Source organism: Solanum dulcamara, chromosome 9 (assembly GCF_947179165.1).
Source record: "Solanum dulcamara chromosome 9, daSolDulc1.2, whole genome shotgun sequence".
In the NCBI taxonomy this organism is placed as follows: domain Eukaryota; kingdom Viridiplantae; phylum Streptophyta; class Magnoliopsida; order Solanales; family Solanaceae; genus Solanum; species Solanum dulcamara.
This window is the reverse complement of record NC_077245.1, coordinates 14,626,916-14,637,545: the sequence shown is the minus strand read 5'-3', so window position 1 is coordinate 14,637,545 and position 10,630 is coordinate 14,626,916. Positions and strand designations below refer to the sequence as shown.

Below are 10,630 nucleotides of genomic sequence, written 5' to 3'. Positions count from 1 at the left end.
GCCCTTTAATCAATAATATAGAAAAGAATATTATAATTATTATTTGAGAAGGTATTAATAACCAATAATATAGAAAAAAAATATTATAATTACTATTTGAGAAAAGTAACAATTAACAACACAGAAAATGATAATTGGCAAAATAATCTTTAAAATGAAATCATCATCCATCTGCACATTTACTAGTCCTTCTCGCACTCAATTAATATTTGCATTGATTATTGTTTATATATTTTAAAGAAGAAGAATAAAAATGATAAGAATAATGACAAAATATTATAGAAATGTCATTTTCTATAAGAGTTTATTTATACTTTAGAAAAAATCAATACAACCTGAAAAAATATGATAGCATGAAATATAAATATCATTACAGCAATAGCAAAAATAAGATTTAAAGCAAATGTGATTTAAAAACAAACAAACAAAAATTAACGTCCAGAGAGTACGTTTTTATGCACAGAACTTACAGTTTTACGCTCAGAGCTTATGCCCCTATGGTTCTACGCTTTCAATTTGCGGCCCGAAGCATTTTGGTATGCCCCGCCCCAAAATTCGCCCCCAAAAATGTTTTTAAAAAAACAGAGTCACTGACTATAGCTAACAAATTCTGTAATGCCCTTGTCGCTCCATTCTTCCTCTACGTCAATTCCTTTTCTATCAATTGATATATGATACATTTGATACTTATTATCACACTCCGATCCGTCAAAGCTAAAATTGTCTACTTTCACGTACCAATGAATATTTTTAGAAGCTCCTTCTCCACCAGGTCTCTCCATTATAACTAAGACATGATGTAATTTATGGAGCACAACCAAATCTAACCTCTCAATGACAACACAGAATGTGTAACCAGTAAGGTACACAACTTGTGCCGAAAAAGTCATCAATGCCACTCCAAAGCTTCCCCATCGAGATACAATGAGGCGAGAGATAACTTATACTTTTCTGCTATTTCATAGAAGACAATTTAATAGAAGAAGGAGAAGAATTCTTTCCACAATCAAACAGGGACTTTTGTCTTTCTCATAACACGAGAAAGAATAAATAAAAACAGACCCACAAGAATAAAAAGTGAGAAAAAAATTACTTTCTATTTTTGCATTATCAAAACCAAAAAAAGTTATGCCACTTTGACAAAAAAATACGTTAACGATCAGGGTCTAGAATTTTTATAACATGAATGCATCACAAAAAAAAGGGAAAAAAGGAAATATTAAATGGGAATTGATATATGTTTTTCTAGGTAAAATTAATTACTATTTTTATTTCATTTACCCTTAGTATTATTAAATATTCTTAAAATAATATTAGCTTAATCTTTTTCTCAAATAATGTGCAATTTGGACGGATAAGTGTGAAGTAGTTAAAAAAAAAATTATTTATGATTTCTTAAGAAACATGCAAAAGTAAAATATGACAACTAATATGAGACGGAAGAAATACGCAATTAAATGTTCCAAGTAGACAAGCACAAAAATGAGAGAATTTAGTTGGCATGACATAAAATAATTACTCCCTCCATTTCAATTTGTTTATTCTACTTTTCTTTTAAAACCATTTATAAAATGTTTCTTTCTTTTTTTAGCAACTCTTCAATTCCAACTCTTCACGTGATATGATATGTTTAAGGTAAAAAGATTAAAATATATTTTAATACGTTTGACATATTTTTAATTTAAGAGAAAAAATTTCATATCATATCAAATCAATAGGACATACATATTGAAATAGAGGGAGTATATTGCATGCATGTACTGAATATTTGTGATAGAATGATCAACCATTAGCCTCTGATAAGGCAATTGTTAATATACATTACAACTTTTATGCTCATATAAAGAAATTTAAACAGTAGAGGAAGATGTTGAAGAGTGTCCATGGCCAGCTTCAAGGGCAAAAGGTGTATTAATTTCTGGAGATTTATTGTTAGTAAGCAATAAGTTATGATGATGAGCTTCTTCTAATTCTTTCTTTGTCCTTATAATGTCATCCTTTTCATGCATATCTTCTTCCACAGAGAGTACAACAGTCTCAAGTTTCCCATGAGGTCCTTCAACAATTGCTTCCTTGATTTTAAGATGATCATCAATGTGTTTCACTTCTTTCTCTTCAACTATTATTGTACTCTTCTTCTTTTTCTTCAAGAAGGATGAGCAGAAAGCAAGAATTGCTATGCCAAGTAAAATGCAACCGAACGTCGAGAAAACAAATATTATTATGATGTAATTGTGAGGTGGTGATGGTGGTGGTGGTGGTGGTGGTGGTGGAACATATGGTGGAGGATGAGGATGAGGATGAGGACGCGGATGAGGATGAGGATGAGGTGGTGGTGGTGGAGGAGGATGGTGGGGTTTTGGTGGTGGTGAGGTGGGATGAGGAGGAGGGGGTGGATGGGAAGGGTAATATGGGAATGGAAAGTTATTCAAATTGTTATTCATTGTTAAGATGTTGGGAAATTGTTATAATTTTTTTTGTGCAAGTTCTTAATGACTTTTGATGTAGAGAAAAAGAGTTGTTGGCTTATTATTTATAAGTGTTGAATATTCCTATGGTTCTTTTCATTTGCCTCTCTCTTGTGTTTTTTTTATTATTTCAATTCCTTATTTAAAATTCTCTCTTTTGGGGTATGCTTTCAAGTAAGCAGAGACTTGGCTCTCATGTAAAGACTAGGAAAACTTTATCTTAGCTTTGATATTCTGATGGTTGCACTTGCAGTATAAAACACTTTTTGTTTGTTCTACTTCCTTAATTTCCCCTTATTGTTTTTCTTAACTGATGATTAGAGTCCCACAGTGCAAGACATGGAAATTGATTGGGGGATTAAAACTTTGAGAGTGCCTATTATAGCATTGTGCCATATTCTCTAAGCTGTATTGGTAAAAATTATAATGGCCTTGCCCCTTGAGATACCTAAAATTTCATTTAACATTCACGATTTTAGGAGAGAAAAATATTGCAAAGCTCTTTCCTTTTAAAAAGAAAGATAAACTTTTGATGATAGTAGGGTTTGAATCCACAACTCTAGTATGGGAAAGCATTTTCATGGCCCCTTCCATACAACTAAGCCATCAATTAATTTTGTTAAAGGGTTCAGAAATTAATATACATATATATATTTATTTAATTTTTCTAATATAAATATAGGGTCTTAAAAAAAGATATTGGATTTGTCCAAATCTTTCCATTATTGCGTCGATCTAATTTTTACCCAATTACACATAATTTTTCGATTATTCTCTATAAACATAATTGTTCAATCACTGAACATCAAAAATTTTCACCATGAGAATCAATAAGAATCTTTCTCTCTTTTACTTTATCAAATTAGTATATGTGTCGGTGCGATGCGCGGATGATACTAAAGAGTAATATGTTATATATTATGCTCGAATATAATATACACTTGTTTATATAAAAATAATTTTAAATTAGTATATCAATAAGTGAAACCTTTCAGTTCATGAGTTTTTTTCCTTAATAGTGATCGATTAGCAAAGTAAATTTCTCATAACGTTTATACTTTTCTATTGAATATAAAATAAGGTTAATCGTAACTAGACTTAGATATGCATACTAATCAAATAAATAAACACATAAATATTTTCATTTCCTTAACCAACAGAGGCTAATAAAATACATTGTCAACATCACCTTTTGACTTATGATTACTTGAATAACCCATAAAAAATAATTCATTATAAATCATCTCAAAGTGAGAAAAAGAAATATGGAGATATAAAAATCAACTTTAATATGCCGAAGATGTTTATCTATGAATACTAAATGGACGTTTGATCATATTTCATGTAAAATAGGTTGTCACTAATGTATTTAACAAAAAAAAAGGTATCAGCTCATACACAACATAGAAAAAAAAGTATATCCATCAACCACCCAAATTAACAAAAAGGAATACATGACAGAAAGAACAAATTATATTGGTCTTTTCATAGCCTGCCTCAGTATATGTGCTCCTCAAATAATAGAGATATTCCAAAGCTAAAATGCAACAGTACCATTTATTATGAACTATACATGCATGGGGGCTGGGATTAGGTTCAGAATAGTGTAAACGTTACATGGAGTTAACACCTTTGAGTAAAATTATCATCCTTAAAAGTTTAATTCAAATTCAACATTAACTTTAACTTCAATATTAAAAATGTAAGATATAAATAAATATGGTAATTTGAATATTGTGGTATCTGCTGTTAATCTACATTAACTCCTTTACACAGACTTGAGTTATCCAATCTCTTACCTGCTGCAATATTAATTTTGTTGAGTTTGCCGGGTGTAAAAATAAGTCCAAAAATATAGGACATATTGAAGATGGAGAAGATGTTCCCGCAGTGTACAATTATCCAACCAAAAGTGATCATTTTTCAAGGAAAATATGTTCCTGTAATCCCCTAGGTTTTTGGCCGTCAGAATAGAATCAAGACTTAAAAATTTTGATTTTAGTGTAACAATTTCACATGATTTGGATGTATAATTTTTCTAGGAAGCAAAGCAAACTAATAACACAAAATTGAAGGGTACAAGTGAGATGCGTCTGCTTCATAGAGATGTATAAAATCAAGTTTGAATTGTCCTGAAGCACAAGGAAATTTTACTCGTTGGTGTGGGATTAGCAGGAAATGCGAAGGTTGCAACAAGCCGGGCGGAGAGCTCCATGATCAAATTCTATTTGTTCGAGGTGTCTTTTTGGAGTTCTAACTTCTTATGATGAGGATGCATAAAACTTGTAGAGATGCGTCTGGTTCCTAAATGCTAAGGGAACTGATTATTTATTTCATCTAAATATTTATATTCATTGAGCATACACAATAATTAAAAGACTCTCAACATGAAACTACATAACTATTGAAATAAAAATTGTTAGCATAATACATGGATTCATAAACGTTTTAATGGTGGCATGAATTTGATCTCCCTGCAACTACTAATACACCAATACAATTAGAAATTAGTACAACACATAACTTTGAACATGGATTCACATTCCTCTTTATTCTACTATATAAAATTAAGCTACAATCTCTTAATTACAAAGAGGGACAACTCTATTAACAATCTATTGATTATGGACCCATTACTAACAAAAAGATTTGGAGTCAAAAGAAATATAACTAATTAAGATACTCACAAATTATAGAATCTATACTATATATGGATATAATTGTGAAGTCAAGTTTTGAAGATGCTCGTTGTTGAAGAAGGAAAACTTCCACTTTAGAGAAAACTAATATGCAGACGTGGGCAAAGGGAAAGGGAAGTTACGCAATCGTGGGCTTTGTTATTTTTGGTTTTTTTCCTTTTTTACTATTTAGATCTTTTTCTTTTCTTCTTCTTTTATTCATTTTTTTTCTTTTTAAAAATAATTACTATCTGCATTCTCTAGATTTGTAGAATTTTTTGTTTTTGGACAGATATAGTACATATTAAAATAATATAATTTAATGTGCTTAAATAAATAAGTTAGTAACTTTGAAAGTTTGAAATAATATATTATTTTTTGAATTAGTATGTTGAGAAGTCAAAATGTAAAACACATTCTATATAATTGAATAATTAATATAACTGTGGATGTGTGTTTATAAGTTAACACACCCACAAAAAAGAATCCTAAACGTGCTCATTAGAATTTATTTTTAACAATCTGTATTATGTTTGCTATACGGAAGGAGTAGTTGTGGGAAGTTAGTTTAATTATTTAGTATAAAAATAACTTTCCACAGAAGAAAATCCTAAACATGCTTTATTTTTAACAATTAGTATTATTTTTTCTATAAAAAAAAAATAGTTGTGAAAGTTAGTTTAAATATTTAATATAAAATTGATGACCCCCCCCCCCCCCCAAAAAAAAAAGTCCTAAACATGTGCTATTTATAATTTATTTTTTAAGTTTAAAAAATCAATGTAAATAATATGTAATTTTATTTGCTATAAAGAAGGAGTAAATAGATAATCATCACTACGAGTATAACTTTGAATTTTTAAAAAATAACCAATTAATTGTATAAATAATAATAATAATAATAATAATAATAAATAAATAAATATGATAAATGAATTTAAAAAGCCAGTAAGAATTTAAATAACTTTTAAAATAGTTGAAAAAATAATTATCAGAGTTTGAATTATAAAAAACTATAAAAATTAAAGGTAAGCAATAACTAATTAATACCTAACTTAACTAATTTGTCATAAAATTAACACATGTCTTTATCGTACGCTGTCACTTGGCGTAATCCTAAGTTAGACTATCTTCCTTTTAATTATAGATAGATAGATCGATAGATATTTTGCTTTAATTTTTTGCATTGCTATTCATATCACTTCTCTCTCTTGCGCGTTTTATACTCACTATCAAAGTGTTAACACAATTTGAATTAAATATGCTGTTTGTGACCTCATTCTAAATAATTTAATTGATTGACCTAATAAATGATTTTTAGACTTAATAATTTGAACCTCCCATTAATGATTCAGAAGTAATTATAAGGCTTGAAGTTCTGATTATATGCTCTAAATAATTTTAACTTAATTCCCGCTAACTAATATCAATCGTTTGGGCAAACTAAATTTGTTTCAGAATATTTGACATTAAAAAAATAAAATTCGTTTACTCCTTTTTCCCCCAAAAATCTACCTATACTATTTTAGGTGACATAGTATTATTAAGTGAGACGTTTAAGAAGAGATGAACATTTTAGGCATAAGATCTTATGATTAAGGTTATTAATTTGTCTTTTGGAAACAACCTCTTTATCTCCATAAGGTAGTGGAAAGATCTGCATACATTCTATCCTCCTCATACTCCATTTGTGGAATTTCACTGGGTATATTTTTATTGTTGTTGTAAAAGAATATGAAAATAACTAATATGGACCGAGAGTAGTATACTAGTCAATGGGGATTCTCTATTCGAAAGGTTATTAGGCCAGCCGTTAGGTGCACAGTTAATGAGATGATACCATGTTAAATAGACCTTGAGCCTAATTTAACTCAAACGTTAGCTCAAGAGGTGAGGATTGTCCAAATCATATTAAAGAGACTACTCATTCCTTAAACCACCGACATAAGACTTTTCACATCTATTTCTACACATCGATCAGCTCATTGAACTTTGAATAATTCACTTATTTTGAACTACGAAAAGGAAGAATTGAATGGTATGTGAGCAGTTGAAATTAAAACATTAAAAGAAAGAAGAGTAGTTATAACTTTAATTTATACCATTAGTAACTTGTTCCACACTTATTGTCATTTATTTTAAAAATAAAAAATGATGAATTGATGATGCTCAAGTTTGTCTATGGCCAGCTTCAAGGTGTAATTATTGAAGATTTATTATTAGCATGCAATAAGTTATGATGATGAACTTCTTCTATTTCTTTCTTTGTCCTTATAATGTCATCCTTTTCATGCATATCTTCTTCCACAGAGAGTACAATAGTCTCAAGTTTCCCATGAGGTCCTTCAACAATTGCTTCCTTGATTTTAAGATGATCATCAATGTGTTTCACTTCTTTCTCTTCAACTATTATTGTGTTCTTCTTTTTCTTCAAAAAGTATGAGCAGAAAGCAAGAATAGCTAGGCCAAGTAAAATGCAACCGAACGTTGAGAAAACAAATATTACTATGGTGTAACTGTGCTCAGAGGAAGATGGTGGTAATGGTGGTGGTGGAAATGGGAAGTTATTCAAATTGTTATCCATTGTTTTGATCTTGGGAAATTGTTATAAGAATTTTTGTTGCAAGTTCTTCATTGATGTTGTGATGAAGAGAATATGAGCTCTTGGCTTTCTATTTATATGTGTGGTTTCCTAAGGGCTTACTTAATTCTAACTTTCTACCCGACATCTGTAAGACCACAAGATTAAAATATATTTTAGTATATTTTACATTTCTTTAGTTCAAGACCATAAGATTAATAAGTCTTCTTTACGTTTTTAAAACTCCGATCTATGTTAAATTAAAATCAGATAAACAAATCGAAACGAGGAAGTGTTTTTTTTCCTTTTTTTTTAGGGCATGCTTCAAAGTAAGAAGAGACTTGGCTTTCATGTGAAGATATAGGAAGACTTAATCTTGATGTATTAATTGATTGTAGTAGAAAACACTTTTCCTTTGTTTTACACTCTTTTATATTTATTGTTTTGCTTAAGTGATCTTCCAGTGTCCTACATCACAAGACATGGAAAAAGATAGGAAAGCTAAAGTTTTGAGAGATTCTATTCTATAGGGTAGAGTTGTAGTTGGATTAAATTATCTCAGGATTATATACTCTTAAAATTAAAATTCTTGGACTAATCTAAGGTGGGATAAAATAACACCAAATAGGATAAGATAAGATGAAATATTTAAGAATAATTTTGGGATAAAATTTATATTGTGTTTGATTGTGATAAATTTGTACTATCAATCAAACACAATATAAATTTAAATTTAAATTTAATTATGAGATATCTCATCTTATCTCGCGTATCAAACGATCCCTTAGTTCCTAATAAAAATGACAAAAGATTGTAAACAAAAACCTTCAAGAAATTAATATGACCATGTACCACAATCAATAATTATATATAAGTCCTACTATGCCATCATATGTATCAAAAGTATATATTGTATAACATAAATTCCTTTCCTGTTCTTCAACTTTTACAATACTTTATTCTGCTCTAATAATTGGCCTACAACAACTAGTGTTGAGTGCAAAATAAGTTTTCATTAACAATCGCTCTTTTCTTCTCCGACTTCTCTTAGAGAATGGAAGTGCCAAACTAATTTTATATACTTTGTAAGACAATGATAACCTTTGCTTATAAGAATTCCATAATATTTTTATTTTGATTTTTATATTTATTTCCTTAAGTTTTCTCAAAAAAAAAGTTGACTCTTTTCTATTTTTCATACTCTTTGAAATAATAAACAAAGAATGATGAAAAGTTTTCATATATTTCTTTTATTTGTGTATAGTATACAATTCATTTTTTTTTAAAAAAAAACTTATTCTTTTTCCAATGGCAACAAAAAGTTTTCGCCGTATGTGGGCTTTTCAACAATGGTTAATTAATTAAAAAAATTATACATTAAAAAGAAAAATCCATAATTAACCGTCCAAACCCGTTTCCCCTACATAGGAAGATATATAGTACCAGTTAGAAATTGATTGTCTAATTTAATTCTTAAAAATTGTGGACAATTATTTTAGGCGAAAACATTAATAAAGACAAATGTTTATCTCTATTCATTCGAAGTGATATCATACTAATTTTCTCTCAAATCCCCTTCAATATAACAATATGTACAAATATTTAGTTTTTCTCTATTTTTTGCTTGTTTGATGATAGTAACTAGTAATTATGAAGCCCAAAGTTTACAATTGAATTTTGCTTCAAATATAATTAAGTGAATAAAATTCAATGATTAGTAGATCATTCATACAATGTATGTTTTCTCTTCAACACACACACACATACATACATATATATATATATATATATATATATATATATATATATATATATAATTAAAAAAAAGACTTGTAATATTCAATATTTGGCATCAATTGATACATTTATTTATTTCACCATGCACAAATACAAGATTCGATTGCTTCAATAATATTAATCAAAATATTGTTTCAAAATAAAAGCAGAAGATCACTTATATTAATAAATACTAAGTCTCACTTATAATATTTAAAAATAAATATACTTTATGTAATATACTATAATTACATTACATCATTTTTAATATACGTAAAATAAAGTAACGTATAGTTGATCATATACCTTTAATAAAATTATTTTATCGCATTTCTCTAATGAAAGAAGCAATTAGACTTCATATTAATAATTACTATAAATAAAAGTTTTATCTAGTTAGAAATTATATTTTTAATTATTCAATAATACAAATTTGGTAAAATATACTTTAAGAATGGATTCAAAAATTTATAATTGCATTATTCTTCAAATATAACCACTTAAATAAAATTATATTCAATTCTTCAATGATTAGTATACTATTTATATAATGACCATTTTTAAGACAAAAAACCAAGAATTCAATTTTGGAAGTTAAATTTAAATAAAAATAATTTAAATTAAATATTTATAACTTCATCTTGAACAACGTATTAATATTTTTTATATTATATCAGAATTATAATTTATAGTAATTGATAAAATTATTTCACCAATTTATCTAGAAGTAAAATATCCAATTACTCTAATAATACTAATTAAGAGGATGTTTCAAAGAAAAATAGAAGATCACTTAGTACCTAATTATCAGTAATAATATTTAAAGCACATATACTTTATGTATCATACTATATTAAAATACATCATTTTTAATGTATGTAAAATAAAGCAATACATAATTAAGATATACATTTTTTTAACCCAAAAAATTCATCTAATATAGATTTTTCTATTGAAGAAGAAAACTGAAATTCATAAAAAATACAAATAATATTTCTCAAATTAAAATTTATAATAACTACTCAGTAACACACAGTTTATAAGTACATTGAAATAAGTATATGTTCCAAAATTTAAAATTGATTTTTCTTTAAATATAATTAGCAAATAAAATTACATACATTTCT

The 10,630-nt window shown here is 27.8% G+C and overlaps 2 protein-coding genes across 2 annotated transcripts; both read right to left on the bottom strand.

Annotated features, from left to right (window-relative positions):
* Nucleotides 1–1,732: 1,732 nt before the first annotated feature.
* LOC129903451 (protein TRACHEARY ELEMENT DIFFERENTIATION-RELATED 7-like) lies at nt 1,733–2,562 on the bottom strand. Its single transcript, XM_055979009.1, has one exon. The coding sequence runs from the start codon at nt 2,442–2,444 to the stop codon at nt 1,851–1,853; it is 594 nt and encodes a 197-aa protein (XP_055834984.1). The 5' UTR covers nt 2,445–2,562; the 3' UTR covers nt 1,733–1,850.
* A 4,664-nt stretch (nt 2,563–7,226) lies between these two features.
* Nucleotides 7,227–7,778, bottom strand: LOC129903471 (protein TRACHEARY ELEMENT DIFFERENTIATION-RELATED 6). Its single transcript, XM_055979034.1, has one exon. It carries the CDS (start codon nt 7,728–7,730, stop codon nt 7,338–7,340), a length of 393 nt encoding a protein of 130 aa, XP_055835009.1. The 5' UTR covers nt 7,731–7,778; the 3' UTR covers nt 7,227–7,337.
* Between the last annotated feature and the right edge of the window lie 2,852 nt (nt 7,779–10,630).

Bases quoted from the DNA above. Each gene is read 5' to 3' on its own strand.
- LOC129903451 (XM_055979009.1), bottom strand. From the start codon at position 2,444: ATGAATAACAATTTGAATAACTTTCCATTCCCATATTACCCTTCCCAT.
- LOC129903471 (XM_055979034.1), bottom strand. From the start codon at position 7,730: ATGGATAACAATTTGAATAACTTCCCATTTCCACCACCACCATTACCA.